Below are 20350 nucleotides of genomic sequence, written 5' to 3'. Positions count from 1 at the left end.
GTCTAATACAGGAGATATAGCCAAAGGCCTATGTTGAGGAAGAAGAAGAAAATCCCTAAGCCTCTTTTTTGATTCAGAGAAGTCCTGACTCTCCCAGTGAAAATGTTCCCTTAAGGTATGCAAAGTCTCTCCAAAAGAGTAATCCTCAGGAGGAGATGCAGATGGGATGGATTCCTCTGCATCAGAATCCTCATAGGGTGGAATAAAAATTCCTGATCAGAAGAGGAATCAGAAGAAATGAAAACCTGATCTGAAGATTCATAATCAGTGCCTTGCCTAGGCCTCTTAGCAGGGGGGGGGGGTTGGGAACCCCTGATCAAGGTAATTAAGTCCTCAGCCATTTTGATCATCTGTTTTTTAGGCATAGGGGCCTGAGCACGTGGCTCATGCGTTGGTTTTTTAGACATAGACGATGTTTTTGACCTTGTTTTTGAGGCTGGCGTCGGTTTAATAAAAGAATGTTGAGGACTGAAAATAGCCTCAGAAGCCGGTGTCTGCTCAGTGGCTCCGGACCCATCCAAGGGAGAGACATCCATGGGTTCAATATTCTGAGAATCTCGCGGCATACCGGACTCCAAATGGGTCTCGGTAGAGGCCTGCGAATTAAAAGTAGTGGGTATCAGAGGCTGTGAAAGCGCCTCACTGAGTACCGGCGACTGGCTTAGGAGAAGCTTCGTCGTCGGTTTTGGACCTCGATGGTCTGTCTCTGTCTTTTTCTTTGCATTTTTTGTAAACTCCGGTAGTCGGATTGCTAACAGATGACATTTCAGGATAATTAAACCTTGATCCAAAATATTTAGAAGCAAAAATATACCGACGCTAAATAGTGTGTTGGTTAAATCTAGCACAAAACCGACAGCAAGGCACGTTATGATCTGGGCCTAGGCAAGGAATATAGTACAAATGAAAATCCTTATGAGGTATTTGCTTCCCACAAGTAATGCAATTATTAACTTTTACTGACATCGGAAGGAGCAAGAAAAAGTTTTCCCAAGGGGGTACTTAGCTTTAGTTTGAAGACTTTGGTTCTGAAACTCGAATGCGAAAATTTCAGGAGTCGGCCGACTGGCACTTGCGAACTGCTTCTGCTTCGGGCACTGCGCGGCAAGAAAGACTGAATAAAATGGCGTTGGCTGCATGTTTTATAACCCTGACGACCTGACGTCATGGAAGAGAAGACAGCAACCGACGCAGAACCCAAGACTTTGTTATTCAGGCTGACTGAGGGCAACCTGCCAGCAGATTACCCAAATGTAATGACTGCAACAGTGAAACACGAAGAACATCCTCTGATGCAGTTAGTGATGAGGAGTGATAGGCCAGTGAGTTTTCATATGACAGAGCAACGGATGGCACAGGATGAAATTGAAGAGAATGTGCTACAGGAAGATGCAATAGAATTTTCTATAGAATGCCCGCAGGAAATGGAAAACAAAAAATGCGGCCTCAGTTTAGAAGAAACCTAGATAAACGAAGAGTTGCTTGACATAAGAGAGATGGATATACATATTAAGATCAATGAAAGAAATAGACTACAGAAGGTCAATAAAACCAATGAACACAGTAATTAGGACTGTCCATAGAGATCCATGTGATGTAACAGAAGTAAACAGGATGTATTACTGTGCAGCTAAATTAATAACTGATAAAGTTCTACCAGAAGAACACAGAGTAGTGAGGGAGAGAAAGGGGAGACATCGAATACCATCATGGAAGTATCGAATAGAGAAAACTATAAAGCAACCAAGACAAGGTGTCACTATTAGATGAGTATAGAAGAGGGAACAGATCAACAAAAATACTCAGAAAGATAGATGTGATAAAAGCAATGTGCAGTATTAGAACAGATCAGGCTCTATCATGCACTATCTTAAATAATAAACTAAAAATCTCTGCACAGGCGGAAAAACGTAGAAGGTACGTAGACAAATATAAAGGAAAAGTACAAAATAAGCAATTTATTGATTGTCCAAAAAAAGTTTTATAAAGAAATGGGAAATAAGGTTAAAATTAACTGAAAGACCACCAAAAAACTTTACAATCTCAACTTTCGCCCAATAGCTGTCCTGTCCCCTATCTCTAAGACTCTTGAAAAATATATCCACCTGCACCTTTTACCCTACCTGCTTGACAACCAACTATTGAGTCCAACGCAACATGGGTTTAGACCAGGACATAACACCCCAACTTTTACCCTACCTGCTTGACAACCAACTATTGAGTCCAACACAACATGGGTTTAGACCAGGACAACGCACCACCACTGCCCTCCTCTCCTTCCTCGAAATCATCAACTCTGCCCGGGATTCTGGCAACATGGTTTCTACCCTCCTCCTCGACTTATCCAAGGCCTTCGATACTGTCTCCCATGAGCCCCTCCTTTCCAAACTCTCTCATCTCAACCTTTCCTCTTCTTCTATCAACTGGTTCACCAGCTACCCATCAGCCCCTTAGGGAACAAGCTGTAAAGGGGAACAAGTGCACTACTTCAAGGCTCTATAACGGGTCCCTGACTATTCAATATTTTTATTAATGACTTCTACCAAAACATCCCTAATGCTAAACTCGTCCAATACGCAGATGACTCTACCATCATCTGCTCTACCAAAGCTCTCCCCAACTAATGAACCTAACTCAAGAGGCCTTCTCCTGCACCGAATACTGGATGCTAGACAACCACCTAGCCCTCAATGCATCCAAATCCAAAATAATGATTTTCACACCTTCTAGACACACTCTTATGGACAAAGCATCATTCTCTACACTCAGTCAAAACAAGACCTCTACTGAAATAGTTCCCCATGCAAAACTTCTGGGTGTCCTTATTGACGACCAGCTAAAATTCGACATCCACCTACAAACTAATATTAAAAAAAAAACATCAAAAGCTTGGAATGCTTTATCGTCACAGACAATACCATTCTCTTTCATCCAAACAACTCCTATCCACCACCTACCTTATCTCCTCTATTCTTTACAGAGCCCCACTACTTACTAATCTCCAATCAACTCTGAAATCAAAATTGCCTTCATGCTATAATAAAATGTCCAAGTTTGCTACAGGATCCAAATCCTCCACTCATAGGTTCATAGGTTCATACTAGGCTATCTGCCCTAGGGCATTTATAAGCCTAGCCAGAGGGTGTTTGGCTTTCGCCACCCATTTTAAATTAATTTTGCTATGCCCTTTTTCGAGGTTACTATACTGTGCCTCTGTCTAACAGTGACACAGAAGTGATACCCGGGGTAAACCTATGATCTCCCATCCACTCATCAAGATTCCTCTTGAAGAGAGTCAATGAGGGACTCTGCCTAACCTGGACTGGGATTTTATTCCAGAGTGAAGGGAGCCTCTGGGTTATGAATCTGTCCCTCCAGCATGTCCTATTTATTTCAGTGCTGAGGTTCAAGTCTCTCGAGTGCGTAGCTCAATGGGATTTGGATTTTCTGAGATGCAGCATGTCCATTAATTCCGGGTTGGACATGGCTTTATACGTCAGGCACACATTGCCTCTGAGCAGGCGGTATGCCACTGAGTAGAGCTGGAGTTTCTTTAACCGGGCAGCATATGGCATCTGCTTGAGCCCTTTGATCCTCTTGGTGAGGTACTTTTGGGGTCTTTCCAGTTGCTGCAGGTGTCTGGTAAGGTACATCCCAAAAGGGGCATTGTACTCAATTATGGGCCTGATGAGGGATGAGTAAAGAGGCACGATGACCTCCCCTGATCTAGATGTGAATCCCTTCATGATTAGGTAGGCTATATAAAATGTTTTTCTAATCACTTTGGCCACGTGGTTGTCAAATGAGAGATTGCTATCAACTTGGGTCCCCAGGTCCCTAATTACTTCTTCTGTACTTAATGGATTACCACCTATGTGGTAATTTGTGGGCATTTTGTTTTTGCCAAAGGGGATGACTATACACTTTTTGGCATTTAGCTTGAGGTCATGGCTCTGGCACCAGTTGTCTGTTTCTATGAGGCCCTTTTGGAGGATGCTTGTGTCGGCTGGAGAGTTGATTATGGCGCCCAGTTTGCAGTCATCTGCGAACTTGGTCAGCCACAGTCCTTCCTTGTTGGCCTGTACCTCCAAGAAATATATACCGAACAAGAGAGGTCCCAGGACTGAGCCTTGTGGGACGCCACTTGTAACTGGTTTGGAGTCTGACATGGCTCCAGCAATTCTAACCATGTGGGTTTCTGTCTTTGAGCCAGTTTGCAACCCATCTAGTGACATAGGGGTTTATATTTAAGCTGGTGAGCTTATCTATAATGCCCGAGTGGGGTATTGTATCGAAGGCTTTTGCGAGGTCCAGGTAGGCTGTGTGGACCACCTTCCACTCGTCAATGGCCTTGGTGACTGTTTCAAAGAAATCAACCCGGTTTAAGTGGCAGGATCTGCCCTTAACAAAGCCGAACTGGGTAGGATCCAGTGTCTGTAGGTCCCCAATATATTTATGAGGTCCATGATGATCCTTTCCATAGCTTTGCAGACCAAGCTAGTCAGGCTTATGGGGCGACAGTATCCAGGATCCGTTGAGGCACCACCTTTGTGGAGAGGGACCACTGTTGCTGTACACCACTCTTTGGGTACATATCCTGTAGTAAGGCTGAGATTGAACAGTAGTTTTATGTTTGGGTTTAGCTCTTCTTGGAGTTCATGTAGAACGCAGCCTGGGACACCGTCTGGTCCCATTGATGCTGTGTTTTTTGCTTTGGAGAGGGTGGCTCTTACCTGAGATGTCAGGGGGGCAGCACTCTGCTGGGATAGACATTTGCCCTTTTGGTGGGGAGGGGGGGAGAGTTTGCGCTGAACCTGTCAGCTAGGATGTTGGCAATGTCTGTGGGTTCAGTGTATTTTTTGTAATTTTGGACTAATTCTGAGCATATCTGGGAATTCCCACCCAGGTTCCTAACAAAACTAAAGAAAGCCTTGTGATTATCCTTAGTGTCCTGTGCAATTTTTCTCTCGAAGCTGGCCTTAGATGATTTTATGAGCGTCCATAGTTTTTAGATAATACTGATTAGGGATGCCTTCCCTTTTTGGGATTTTGCTCTATCATGTAGTAGCTTCCTCCTTCTATTGTATAGTTTGTTTATGGCTGGGGTCCACCAGACAGGACGTCTGCCTTTGGAGGACTGGGTCTTGGTTTTATTTGGGATTGCATGATCCATGCATTCCTGAAGGTGTTCATAGAATGCGTTTATAAAGGATTCTGCGGTCTGGGCCGTATTTTCCACAGGCCTGGGGGCTTTGAAGGATTCCACCTTGGTTTTGAGGAGTGTGAAATTTGCTTTAGAGAAGTTTTTCACTGTGGTTTTCTGGGTAGGGGGTTGGGTCGGGATGTGAATATCCAGTGAGATTAGTTTATGGTCTGATCTTCCCAGTGAGATACACTTCTGGTCTGGAGCATAGAGTCCCCATGTTGGTGATGATCATGTCCAGTATGTTTTCCCCTCTTGTGGGAGTGGTAACAAGTTGTTCCATAGCATTTGAGTTTATAAATTCTAGGAACCTTTGGGCAAGGGTGTTGGAGCTAGAGTAATGCTTCCAGTCTATGTTTGGGTAGTTGAAGTCGCCCAATATAATGGTGTTTGGAGAGACCTTCATATTTTCCAGTGTTCTCAGGAAGGCCGAGTGGGGTTCCTGTGTTTGGGAGGGTGGTCTGTAGCAGGCTATAAACTGGAAGGCAGTTTTACCCACTGTTAGTTGCACATGGATAGTCTCTGATCCTTCGTGCTGTGCCACCAACCTGGAGGTGTGGGTAACTTTGACGAATATTGGTACTCCCCCTCCTTTTCTGGTTCGGTCCAAGTTTTGGGGCCGAAAAGCATGCTATGAGGTATAACCTGGTAGTGCTGGGCTGCTCTCGGGAGCCTTGAACCAGGTTTCTGTTACTGCACAGATATTGATGTTCTCCATGCTAAGGAGAGTTTCGAGTGTGTGCATCTTCAGGTTTAGACTTCTGGTGTTGAGTAGCATTATTCTTAGTTTCTTATCCCTTGTGATACCTATGGAGGTGGGTTTGTCTTTTGAGCCTTGCCTAAAAAAGGCACTATGGGGGTAGCAAGAGCCTTTGCCAATATCCGAAAGCGCAGCGGTGACAGGTGCAAGCCGTCCCTAGTGAAGCATCGTGGCTTGTCGAGCATGTCATCCCAGGCTGACAGGCATCGGATCTCCTTTGAATGACACCAATACTTAAGCCAATTGTTGAAATTGATCTTGTCTTCATATTGTGGCATCGTTCTTGGTGAGGGTAAGATGCTACTCAAGGTCAGGGTCATACCAGCCTGGGCTACATGCTCAGAGAGCTCCTCTATGTCTCTTTTCATGTAGTTCAGGGAGGTACGTCTCAGGTCATTCACACCAGCATGGACAATGACTGAGTCATATTTGTACTTGCTGTGGAGTGACCTGAGTGCTTGTGTTATGTGGCGGATCCTAGCGCCCGACAGGCAGCTTACCGTGACCTTCTCCTTGTTCAGCCTGGTGAGCGGGACGTCAGTGTGTCTGACAATAGAGTCACCTATTACAAGTGTATCAGGTGTGTTGTTTAGCCTTAAGGGCTGTGACTGTTCGGCACACTGGCTTTGTGAGCTATGTGTTGCACGTGTTTTGTTTTGGGGTAGAGGTTGCTTGGGTGTCTGCTTTGGAGGTCTCTGCTGCTTAGGCAGAATTTTATTTAGAGCCTCCGAGTATGTTTTTGTGTGTTTATGTGTTTGGTTTGCTGTCGTGGTAGGTCTATGTGAGACTGGAATTGTAGTGAGTGTGGTTTCCTTCTCCTCCTGACTGGTTACGCCAGTACTGAGTTGAGAGAGCTTAGCCTCCAGTTTAGCTATATGGTTGCATCTCTCACATGTGTTGGAATTTGTTGGGAGGAGGAGAGGGTTGTCTGTGTACATGAGGCAGTTGTAACATTGCCTCAAGATTCCCTGATTCACCAGCTGGACCGGAAAGGAGATTGACAACTGACCTTTGGACATGCTAGAATAGTATTGGGAATTCCTTTATAATTGAAAAAAAGGGCCAATGGGGAACAAATTACTCAAGGGGAGTTTGTGAGGGTGTAGTGCTTTTAATTTTTTAGTGCTGACTTACATAATTGCTTTAGTGAGCAAGTGCCAGGTAACTTAAATGCAATGTGTTACAGGTAACTTAAATGCAAAAACGACAAACAGTAACTTTCTTTCAAGTGAAACAAGGAAATAAGTACAGTAAGCAATGCAGATATCACTAGGGATCCACAGAAGCGCTGAAAAGCTGCGTTTTAGGTGGAATTAGCGTTTCAGGGAAATAACAAGCAAACAAACAACAAGCATACAAACAAAGCTAGATTCAGCAGGCCTGGATCTAGTCTATGCTACAGCAAACAAGGTGTACCAGTTTCAGTAAGAAGCATTTCAAATATGCAGGCACTATAAACCTTTAACCAGAAATTCCCAGCTCAGAAGGGCAGAGTCCAGCCTCTCCTCCCACAACAGTACAGACCACGAACCTTCTTAATGTAAAATAACTGGCCTGAAGCCCAAGTGCTTAAACCAGAATTAATACACTTTTAGAATAACAGACGCTGAGCCCTCAATCAGCAGTTCCCAACTTAGAAGGATGTAAGCTACCTGTTCTGCCACTACAGTGCAGACCACAAACCTTCTTAATGTAAAACAACTGGTCTGAAGCCCAAGTGCTTAAACTAAAAGGCTTAGAATGAGTTACACCAAGCAGTAATAAATACAATTGAGTACTTTTAAGATGACGCAAAAGCAAAATAAAGTAGGAAGAAACACAAATACAGTAAAAGCAGATAACATTTTTTTTTGAGTGAGCAAATGAGATGGGCCCAGGAGTTACAGGACAGAAACAAGTGCAAATGCAGGCCTTCAAATCAGAAAGTTGAGAGAGATGTAAGACCGCCCAAATGGCCAATAACTACAAATTCTGGGCCAGAACCACTCCTTATGTGGTAGACAGGTTACCTAATGCTTACCACTCCCACTGATAAGCTAGAAGGCTTCCCTCCAACACAGAAAGGCTTGGGGGGCTCAGAAGCTTACAAACAGCCCTGGATACAGCAAATCTGTATCTGGAACACTAATTTACAGGAAAGGTAGGAAACAGGCTAACAATTTTTTTTTTCAGAAAAGTAGCAAAAACAGTAGTAAAAACAATTCACATGCAGTGCAATCTGGCACACTTGAGTATGTAGCAATATTAGTCCACACACAGTTTGAAAAAATGTAATTAAATTAAAAAGGACTAAAAGCAAGTGGAGAAAGGGTTTATTAGGTAGAATGCGGTAAAGTATATATATTATAGCTCCGAGTTTGCTCAGTATCCTTCCTTCGATTAGCTCTGTGTGAAATGGCAGAACACTCACAACTAAACTTCTTATGTAACAGAAAGTTGAAACCTGAGACAGCTTTTAAGAAAGAAATCTCAAAAGAACCAATGAGGTGCTTAGTCTAAGCTGTAGTCCAGGTGACCTCAGTCAGCCAATGACCTCAAACAATTCTATCTCACTGAAATGCCTGATGGCTTTGGCTAAACCAAGATGTCCCTGAATATGTGCTCAGACACACAGCCTCCACACACACTAGGCCCCAATACAAGCCTGAATATGGAAATGCTACAAATACCCCCACTACTTAGAAACAAACTGCAGAAATGTTTCTCACAGCTGAAAAGCAGCAGTGAGCCTTTAAATGAAAGTTTTAAACAGCTAAAGGAGCCTCTAGAAAAAAGAGTTTAACTGCAACAAGTTATCAGAAACAAACAACCCAACAGATGCTTAATAAAAGTGGACACATTCCAGTTAATACCTCACACACAGTGAAACTAGCTACAAAAATACTCAGTACACAAAGTGCTATAAATAACAAAGAAATAAAGAACAAAATAAACAAAAAACAGGACACTTAATGTTATATATTACAGCTCCGAGTTTGCTCAGTGTCCTTCCTTCGATTAGCTCTGTATGAAATGGCAGAACACTCACGTAACAGAAAGTTGAAACCTGAGACGGCTTTTAAGAAAGAAATCTCAAAAGAACCAATGAGGTGCTTAGTCTAAGCTGTAGTCCAGGTGACCTCAGTCAGCCAATGACCTCAAACAATTCTCTCTCACTGAAATGCCTGATGACTTTGGCTAAATCAAGATGTCCCTGAATATGTGCTCAGACACACAGCCTCCACAAACACTAGGCCCAAATACAAGCCTGAATATGGAAATGCTACAAATATCCCCACTACTTAGAAACAAACTGCAGAAATGTTTCTCACAGCTGAAAAGCAGCAGTGAGCCTTTAAATGAAAGTTTTAAACAGCTAAAGGAGCCTCTAGAAAAAAAAGAGTTTAACTTTAACAAGTTATCAGAAACAAACAACCCAACAGATGCTTAATAAAAGTGGACAAATTCCAGTTAATACCTCACACACAGTGAAACTAGCTAGAAAAATACACAGTACACAAAGTGCTATAAATAACAAAGAAATAAAGAACAAAATAAACAAAAAATAGGATACTTAATGTTATATATTATAGCTCCGAGTTTTCTCAGTGTCCTTCCTTCGATTAGCTCTGTGCATCTCCCTCCATAAACTGGTTAGAACTCCCAAACTACCTAACTCTCATTCAACTTACAGTACATAAGCTCATCTTAATCCACCAGCCACACAAAACACCAAGATCCACTAATCAAAATCTTCTTGAACTTTACAAACCTTTACGTTCCCCAGGGAAACTCATACTGTCCTTCTCCCTGGTTAGATTATGGAACTCACTTCCCCCTTACTTTAAAACCTTACTCCACTCTCATCTCTCCGGGATTGCTCCTGCTCTCACCCTTCCTGAAGCCTTACACCTCTCTTTATCCTTTCCTATTTAAACTCGGGCATTGGATGTTTACTTCTATTGTCTCCACATATGATGTACTACTTGCACATGAATTGTACTACTTGAACATTAATTAGTTATAGATAGAGATGTTCTGGAAACTTAAATCTATAGGAAAGAATGTTATAGCTATCTCTATAGACAGAGCATGCACCCGAGACATATATTTAAGAACACTGTAAGAGGCCAAGGTCTGAGAGCATCAAGACTCACAGCTAATCAAACTAAGTATGAGGAAGAGATCAAGAACATGAAGGAAATGTTCATACATAGAGGGTACAGTGAAAAAGAGATACAACAGTCATTAGTGGGTCTATCTGAAGCAAGGGAAGGAACAGGTAAGCCATACTTTTCAGATATGGATACCATCATAGATGGAGGAACTGTTAGTAAGAAACCTATGAGAGTACAAGTATCCTACTCGAGTAACATTAGATCTCTACAGGAAGTATATCGAAAAAACTGGAATATAATATGTGCTGATGATGATGTTAAAAGGCTGGTAGGTGAGACCCCGAGATTTGCTTTTAAGAATAAAAAATCTATAAAAAGATTATTATGTGGACCACAACACATGGAAACAAGAATAGAAAATGCAGTCAGATATGGAACCTTCCCCTGCAATAAATGTAATTACTGCACCTTCGTTGACACTGGAAGTAGATTTCTACATTCAAATCTAAAGAAAGAGTTTACCTTCAGAATATTAGCTAACTGTGACAGTATGAATATTATATACTTGGCACACTGCACAGTCTGTCCTGCCTTCTACGTTGGAATGACAACGCGAAGGCTGACAGACCGGATGAGGCAGCATATATATGATATCACCAGAGGAATAGAGACAAATGCCTTAGCTAGGCATGTGAGGGACCATGATGAGACACACAAATTTTTTATTTTTAGTAATAGATAAAGTCTATACCGACAATAGAAGTGGAGATGTTAGGAATAGAGTAGAAACTAGGGAACTAGAATGGATTATAAGGCTACGAGCTAACACTGGGGTAGGCCTGAATGACAAAATTAATATTAAACCCATTCTTCTAAATAGAGATTTAAAGAAATAGTAGGTAGTACCCCCTCCCCCTCGACCTTTTATACTTTTTTATACTTTTATATATTTTTATACTTTTATATTGTATGTATTAAGTTGTATGACATGATATGCTGTTTCTATTGTCAAGCTGTTTTTAATTTTAAGTTTTTAAAAATGTTCACACTAGGTATAAAACTTTTTATACTAGGTATATGGTTTTAAGGATTAATTGGGTAGTTGATGGCAATGAAAATCTTGGTATAAATGCTGTGTTTTACTCTTCTTTCATTGTCTGATGAAGTGGCTGGTGCCACGAAAGCACTCACCTCTTACCTCTTTTAATAATAAAGCTGTTATTCTACATAGCTGTGGCTGCTACCTCCTGCTTTGTTTTTACTGTTCATTTCATTGTTGTTGGAGGTAACTCTTGCCAGCACCACTTGGTTTTTACTGCGGATTAATTAGTTATTACTGTAAATATCTTAAAATGCTGTGCTTGTGTTATTTACTTCCGAATATTGTAAATATTGTTCCCCTGTTTGGAGCTTTTCTCCCAGAGCCTCCATTGAAAATGGGCTCATTTAAGCCCAATGGACTTTCCCAGTTAAAAAACTGCAATAAATAAAATAAATTAATAAAAAAAGAAGAAATAAATACATTCTTGAGCAGTATCTATGAAGATCCTGTGGAACATAACAAAGATGCTAAATGGATAGAAGAAGTAAAAGAAAGAATAAGAAGTTTAAAGGTACAGGATATGAAATGGGATGAAGTAACTACAAGAGAGATTGAAACAAAGTTAAGAAAAGCCTCTAACTGGAAAACTCCAGGTCCAGATGCAGTACCTAACTTCTGGTTATAAGTATTAACATCTTTGCACAAAGATGTAGCCATAAGTAAGAATCATTTATATGCAGACCCTGAACAGACAGCAACCTGGCTAACAACAGGAAATATAATGCTCCTACTTAAGAGTGAACCTGCAAGCTACCCTAAAAATTATAGACCAATAACTTGCCTTCCTAGTGTTTATAGTCATTTAGAAGAAAACTCAATTATGGCAAGAGTTCAAAAGGGCAGTAAAAGTCATAAGGAACAAAGGATCGTGTTGCTAAATAAAGTCATAGTGGAGAACTGTAAAAAGGGGAAAAATTTAAGTATGGCATGGACTGACTACAAAATAGCATTTTCCAACTCTCTTCTCCTAACTCACTTTGCCTTCTGGCCCAGCCTTTCTGGAGATCCAAGGCCAACACCGAGATACAAATCTTACCCTGTTCGCCTGACTCCCTACAGGGACTGTGTCCTTCTCCCAGAAGAGAGAGTTAAAGGATCCAAGAAAGTATATAACATGCTACTATCCTTACTGCAAATTTTGCTTGTGACATTGTTATCACTTGCCTGGTGCTAGTAAGGGATCCCGGCCAGAATAGCCTGCAGCCACACACTTCTCACTGTGAACTCCCTTTAAACCTACCTCATCCCAGGCTCCTTTTTTCAGAGCTACCTCCCCTCCATCGCCTATCTACCTGCTTTAGCGGTCCCTCTCTTTATATAACCAGGTTCTGTCCACTAGGTGGCAGTGTCTACCCATCTTTAACCCCTTTTCCTTTAATCCTTCCCTTGCACCATAATGCTATAGATCAATAGGCTTCTCTCCCATATTGCTAAGTAATAGTTTTACCCTTCTCCACTTCTGGTCTCTGTCTTCTCCATCCCCTTGTACCTGCACCCCTAGATTCCCAATTACTACCCTGCTTACCTCCTTCAGTACTTACCTTCACCAGACTGATTGTTCTCACACTGCTCCTGCTGCCTGCCTTCCTTGGGTGTATCCCGCTCAGTTTGCCCTGCGGGCTCATTCCGCTCTCCTACCCTACCCCCAATTCCCACCCGCCCCCAGTGCATCTACACATATACCTAACAAACTCCACCTACCTAACCTACTACCCAATCACAGTCCTCTCCCACTTACCCCTCCCCTATTCTCTAATCAAGAAAAACCCACCTCATTTTTCACTCCCACTGCTAATCCTCCCCCCTACTCTCTTCCTACCCCTACACACTTTTTTCCCTTTATCCTTTCCTTCAATATCTCTCTCCATTCACGTCTGACCTTTCCCTTCTCAACTAACATACATTACTATTCTTCTCCTGTCTGTATATTACCCTACCTTATCCTAACATGCCCTACCAACTCCCCTTAACTATTCAACTCCCCTTCTCCCTTCACATCTTACTAATAACTCTTTATCATGCTACTTCATACTCCCATAAAGCTCCTCCTCTCCTATGTCCTACTCAAACTACCCCTAACCCCCAACTACTACCTCTCGAACTCTCTCACTTTCACTCCATATGCTCCTCCCTCATTCCACCCAACCTGTTACACCTTTTTCATCCCAAACTATTCTCTACCTCAGCTAAAACTCTCTCTCTGAAATCTCTGCTAAACCCTAACAAATACCTACTATACAAACTTTACAGTCCAAATCTGATCACCTGCAATGTCCTAGCCTTATCTGGAGACATTCATCCTAACCCTGGCCCTTGTCCCAGTACAAACTACTCCATCCCTCCATCCTCCTCCTCACCTACAACAAATAACACTCCCCACCCTTCCTGTCCCCCTCCCACTTTCCCCCTTAACACTCTGAAAATCTTCACTATCAATGCCCAGAGCCTTAACAACAACTGTCACCATCTACAAGCCTGGATTAATCACAATAAACCTGACATCCTAGCCATCTCTGAAACCTTGCTAAAACCCCATACCACTGACTCTGAAATATTACCTCCTGGTTACCACATCCTCAAAAGTGACCGTTTAAACAAAAAAGGTGGTGGCTCTGCCATAATTTACTCTAATCATCTCTCTCTAATACCCCTTCAAATTCCTACCCCTAATTTCACAAACTCCGAAATCACAGCTAGCCTTCTCCGATTAAACAAACACAAGAATATCTGCTTCATATCCTTATATATCTCTCCCCTGGCAACAATATCTCCACCCTTGAAGATATTCTATATAAAATATGAAACATATATTCTAGGCGATGTCAATATCGACTGGAATAAAATCAACTCACCATCACCCTCACTTTCCATTAACCTTCTAAACTTCACCCAAGTAATCTCCTCAACTACTCGCCCTAACAAAAACCACCCCCCAGGGTCCATCTTAGACTGGATTCTAGTCTCCCATCCAAACAAAATGACTCTCAGTGGCACTATCCCTGACACCTTCAGTGACCATCTCCCTGTGTTCATCCATCGATCAAACAGCTCCACCCAACACCAACACCTCTACATTCAAACTCGTAACCTCAGTAACTTTAACCCCTTAATTTTCTCTAACATCTTCAAACAAATCAACTGGCAACCTCTAAATATCCTCCCAGTTGACGATGCTGTTGAACACTTCAATTCCATCTTCCTAGATACTCTCAACTCCCTAGCCCCTCTAAGAAATAAACGAATCAAAACTAACTCTGCACCATGGTTGACCAAAGAAACTAAACAAATCATGCGTCACAGAGACAAGTCCTGGAAGCTCTACCAGAAAAATAAACTATCCTCTACCTTACTTCTATACACCCAACTCTGCAACCAAGTAAAGAAACTCATTACCAAAGACAAAAAAAACTACTATATTAAACTTCAGTCCAATAACAATAAAAACCCTAAACAATTTTGGAAATCAGTCAATTCCCTTCTTCATCCCAGATCTCAATGCAACCCCTGCCCCAACCCTAATCTATCCGACAATGAACTTAGCTCCTACTTCAATACCTTCTTCATTGAATCCATAGCCAAACTAACTATAACATTTCCTAATAACAACCCACCTAACTCCCTTTCCTCTCCACCCAACAACCCAAACAATAATCCCCCCAATTTCCATCTCAAACCGGTATCCACATCTTTTATAAAAAAGCTTCTCTCCAAGCTAAAGCCAGGTTCTAATGCCCCTGACAACATTCCCCTTTCCTTCCTCAAACATGCAGCTGAAGGTATCGCCCTTCCAATTAGTATTCTGATTAATAGATCCTTAACTGAGTCATACGTACCCAAACTTTGGCATTCAGCCTACATCCTACCTCTTCACAAAGGAGGCAAAAACACCTCTATTTCTAACTTCCGCCCTATCGCCCTACTCTCTCCAATATCTAAAATTCTAGAAAAATGTGTCCAGCACCAATTCTTACCCTATCTCATTCAAAATCACCTCCTAACACCCACCCAGCATGGCTTCCGTCCCGGCCACAGTACCATAACTGCACTACTATCCTTCTTACAAACTATCAATCAAGCTCGAGACTCTGGACTCATTGTATCCACAGCACTGCTAGACCTTTCAAAAGCCTGACACCATCTCCCACACACACCTTCTTCATCATCTGGCTAATCTCAAACTCTCCCCAAACACTCTTTCCTGGTTCTCCAGTTACCTATCTGACCGATCTCAAGCAGTCAAATGGAAGAACTCATTCTCTTCCTTTTTGCCTACATCTACTGGTGTTCCTCAGGGAGCCATCCTTGGACCCATGCTTTTCAACATCTTCATAAACAACCTTCACACCTTCATCCCTGACACCACAGTCATCCAATACGCAGATGACTCTACCTTGGTCTGTTCTGCCCCAAACCTTCCTGAACTCCAGACCAAAACCCAATTAGCCTTTACCACCACAGAGAACTGGATGCACCAAAACCACCTTTCTCTCAACTCCAATAAATCCAAAATACTAATTTCTCTCCCCTCCAAAGTTTCCTCTGTGGACAAAAACACTTTCAATGTTCTCAGCCAAACTAACACTGCCATTGAAGTGGTCCCCTCTGCAAAACTCCTAGGCATCACCATAGACGAACACCTCAAATTTGACCTTCACATACAACATAACATTAAGAAAACCCACCAAAAGCTAGGTATGCTATATAGGAACAATCACTTCCTTTCAAACTCCACTAGGCATACCCTGGCAACATCCTTCCTCTTACCTTCCCTTCTATACAGAGCCCCTCTCCTAACCAACTTGTCTGCTACCAACACCTCTAAGCTCGAAGCTTGCTGTAATAAGATCTCTAAATTTGCCACCAAATCCAAAACATCAAGTCACCACTGCCACAGCCTTCATTCTCTGAACTAGACAGAACCCCCTAATCACCTAGACTATCTACAACTAACCACCACTCACAAACTAATATTCTCCCCTAATAAATGCCCAGCCTTAAAGGACATCCTTCCTCCATACATCCCTAACAGATCACTGAGATCTGAAAACCAAAACCTAATCTCCATTAGTAATCCGAAACGACCAGCTGGCCAGCTTTTACTCTCCTTCTCACTAGTTAAAAAATGGAACTCTCTGCCTACTTCACTTAGGACTATACCCAACACTGAATCCTTCAAAACTCAACTTTTTCTTCACCTATCCTCCAAATGGAAATGCTCCTGCTTTCACCCCACTTAAATTCCATAGGGACTCCTAACTAAGCACTCCTACGCCTATTCCACTATACTCTCATACTTATTCTAATTTCTCAAAATAACTGCAACTAACAAACTTTAAGTGACTGTAAGCATATAAATATTGATTAAAAAAAAAATAAAAAATCTGCCATCAAGTTCTGTGCAACTCTCAAATGTATTAACCCTACTTGCTTTTACAAACTATATTGTATGTATTTTTACTTTGTAATCTTTATTTGCATTCTGTAACCTATATTGTATTATACTGTTCTTGGAGCTTTTATTCTGTAACCTATATTGTATTATACTGTTCTTGGAGCTTTTATTCTGTAACCTATATTGTATTATACTGTTCATGGAGCTTTTCTCCCCGGGCCTCCACTGAAAATGGGCACTTCTTGGCCCAGTGGACATCCCCAGTAATCAAACTGAAATAAATAAATTTGATAGTATCTCACATTCATGGATAAAAGAGTGCTTAAAAATGTACAGGATATGACTACATTACAGTGACCAGGAAACAGTGGCAGACCACTTTGCAATTAAGCTGTAATATAGGACAGATTATTACTCCAGGGATACAAATCCAAAGGGGGGATGTTCCAGGCTGACTCCTTGTCACCGCTGCTACTCTGTCTTGCCCTTAACCCATTAAGCTGTTTACTTAACAGCTTATGCTATGGCTATGATTTGGCTCCTAGAAAACAACAAAGTGTAAAGACTTACCATCTTCTCTTTGACAATGAGTTAAAACTGTATAGCTCATCAGATGAGGAACTGAAAGTACAGCTGCAAGTTGTCAAAACTTTCTCAGATGACACAAGAATGTCATTTGGTCTTCATAAATGTGCAAAAGCAACCTTTAAAGCAGGAAAACTGCAGCACCAAGAAAACATCAGTTTGGGACAAGAATGTGATGTAAAATAACTTGAGCAAGAGGGAGTGCATAAATATTTGGGAACTGATGAAGGATCAACAATAAAACATGAACAAATGCAAATAAAACTTAGTAAGGAGTACTTTAGAAGACTTAAATAAATCCTGAAAGCAGCTTTGACATCTAGGAACAAAATCCAAGCTATAAACCAATTTTCTCTTCCTGTCCTAACTTACAGTTTTGGATTGATTGACTGGCCTCAAAATGTGCTGGATAGATTAGAGCAAGTGGGGAATAAGCTGCATGCAAGTTGAAATGGCAGACACATGACTTTACAGAATAGTAGGCAAGTCCAATTTTGAGTAACTGACAAAACAGGACAAAAACTGTAGGAAACCCCACCTGAAGTGTGGAGATTCAAGACTTTCTAATGTTAGGTTTTCTCAGCTACTGCAGTGCCTGAAGCACATCCTCAGAAAAATGGTGTCCGAAAGGGATTAAAATTCTATCATCTACAGTGTCAGGTTGAGAGTCTGTAAACTGGGATTAAACAGACAGCCCTCCTTCTGTGTGAGTAAGTACACTTTGTAGGGTAACTTGTAGTGATGGCTCCTGGCTAGGTGAAGAAGTCTGGGGAAAAAGTACAGTTGTGTCTACTTAACATAAATATAGATATCAGTGTGTCTTGCAATCTTGCAGTAATAACCATATAGGCATTCCTTGTTGTGGTACATCTTGGCTGGCCTGAATACCAGAGATTTATCTCCCACTGCCTGGTGTATGCCCTGCACATGACATCAGGATGTTTGGTATTAAGGTAATTAGCCAGTGCCATCTTACATGCCTTTCTGGTCCCTAGAAAAAAGGAGACCCCCCAAGAGAAGCTCCCATCCCAGAACACAAAACACCAAAAAGTTTCCAATGTGCAGGGAACAGAACACAAAAGACCTAATGAGAAGGTAAGAGAGAATGAGGGGCATTGGGAAGCAATAGAGAAGAGGATACCCACCCCCACCTGACTTAATGAGAAACTGAGAGAGAATGAGGGGCATTGGGAAGCAATAGGGTAGGGGATACCCACCCCCACCTGACTTAATGAGAAGGTAAGAGAGAATGAGGGGCATTGGGAAGCAATAGGGTAGGGGATACCCACCCCCACCTGACTTAATGAGAAGGTAAGAGAGAATGAGGGGCATTGGGAAGCAATAGAGAAGAGGATACCCACCCCCACCTGACTTAATGAGAAGGTAAGAGAGAATGAGGGGCATTGGGAAGCAATAGAGAAGAGGATACCCACCCCCACCTGACAATGAGAAATTGAGAGAGAATGAGGGGCATTGGGAAGCAATAGGGTAGGGGATACCCACCCCCACCTGACTTAATGAGAAGGTAAGAGAGAATGAGGGGCATTGGGAAGCAATAGAGAAGAGGATACCCACCCCCACCTGACAATGAGAAATTGAGAGAGAATGAGGGGCATTGGGAAGCAATAGCGTAGGGATACCCACCCCCACCTGACTTAATGAGAAGGTAAGAGAGAATGAGGGGCATTGGGAAGCAATAGAGAAGAGGATACCCACCCCCACCTGACTTAATGAGAAGGTAAGAGAGAATGAGGGGCATTGGGAAGCAATAGAGAAGAGGATACCCACCCCCACCTGACAATGAGAAATTGAGAGAGAATGAGGGGCATTGGGAAGCAATAGGGTAGGGGATACCCACCCCCACCTGACTTAATGAGAAGGTAAGAGAGAATGAGGGGCATTGGGAAGCAATAGAGAAGAGGATACCCACCCCCACCTGACAATGAGAAATTGAGAGAGAATGAGGGGCATTGGGAAGCAATAGGGTAGGGGATACCCACCCCAACCTGAAGCATGAGTTGGGGGGAATGTAGGGCTGGAAGACGCACTGCAACAGTGAAGACACTCAAACATTCACATTTATAATACGATAGACACAACTGCACTACGGTCATCACTTTTCATTGTGGCAGTAATAACAATATGGAGGATTCCCAAAGCTGAGAAGGTGGGAGGTTAGAAGAAAAAGGAGATTTTAAGGACAGGCTAGAGAAAATGGAAAGGTTATATTGTCTGATGAAGGTGTGGCAGACCTGGAGTCTCTGGTAGGTTTGTCATGAAATCTTTTCCTGGTCTGTTTGTGCCCTTCTAAAGGGACTTAGCATCCCTGCAGACAAAGGAATTGGGCTTAGCTGGGTATTTTCTTTGATACCTAGGTACAGTTGTGAGAAAAATCTGTTTAAAATCTTGACATCATTTTACCCTTCTCTTGCAAAATCTTAAAAAGTTCTGCTGCGAAGGGTCCAAATAAAAGATCCCCATGAAGGGAGGAATACAAGTGTTAAGCCTTAACATCCTAATGGAGACAATGAGGCGAAGAGAAGCACATCTCCTACTAAATTATCCAGCAGAAGCACATCTCCCACTAACTTATCCAGGAGAAGCACATCTCCCACTAAATTATCCAGGAGAAGCACATATCCCACTAAATTATCCAGCAGAAGCACATCTCCCACTAAATTATCCAGTAGAAGCAGCCCTGGAAGAAGCCTCTGCAACATCACAGCTGCATTTAATGAAATGCTTTCCAACAGCTTTGTCCAAGCATAGAAATTGCTTGCTGCTTAGTATCAGAAGGCTTGAGGTTAGCCAGACTTTCATTTAAACTACCTAAAAATGAACAAAAGGTATTCTGTCAATTAAGACTAGCAGTTTATAACTCTTAAGTACAAAGAGTGGCAGAGATATAAAGCTTCCTACCATACCTGTCCACAGCCTTACAATCTCTGTCAGATGGCAAAACATTAGCTGCTGGCAGCAGCTTAGTAGGTTTGGGAGCAGAAATAGAAAAAAAAAAAAAAGAAGGATCTGTTAAGAGGATGTTTGTAAAGAAACTTCATGTATTCAAGTAGCTTATAAAGCCTCTCGGGTTTCTGGGGTGCGAAGGCCGGGAATCAGGAGAGTTAGAAGTGGATGCAAAAGCATCCAGCAAGGCCTCCAAAAATGGAGGAACAGGAGAAGCTGTAAGAATCCCTTCCTCCAGCAAGTTACA

The 20350-nt window shown here is 42.1% G+C and overlaps 2 protein-coding genes across 2 annotated transcripts in view; one reads left to right on the top strand and one right to left on the bottom strand.

Annotated features, from left to right (window-relative positions):
• UBXN6 (UBX domain protein 6) overlaps positions 1-20350 on the bottom strand; it is a 1665022-nt gene that overhangs the window by 906143 nt on the left and 738529 nt on the right. The window lies entirely within an intron of this gene.
• LOC122788309 (RAF proto-oncogene serine/threonine-protein kinase-like) overlaps positions 10245-20350 on the top strand; it is a 78766-nt gene continuing 68660 nt past the window's right edge. Inside the window, exon 1 of the mRNA XM_044055400.1 lies at positions 10245-10388. Within this exon, the coding sequence (XP_043911335.1) occupies positions 10245-10388 (144 nt within the window). The remainder of the gene's footprint in view (positions 10389-20350) is intronic.

This window comes from Protopterus annectens, chromosome 13.part0 (assembly GCF_019279795.1).
Source record: "Protopterus annectens isolate FY-2018-M chromosome 13.part0, PAN1.0, whole genome shotgun sequence".
NCBI lineage: Eukaryota > Metazoa > Chordata > Ceratodontiformes > Protopteridae > Protopterus > Protopterus annectens.
This window is presented reverse-complemented; position numbering and strand designations above follow the sequence as displayed.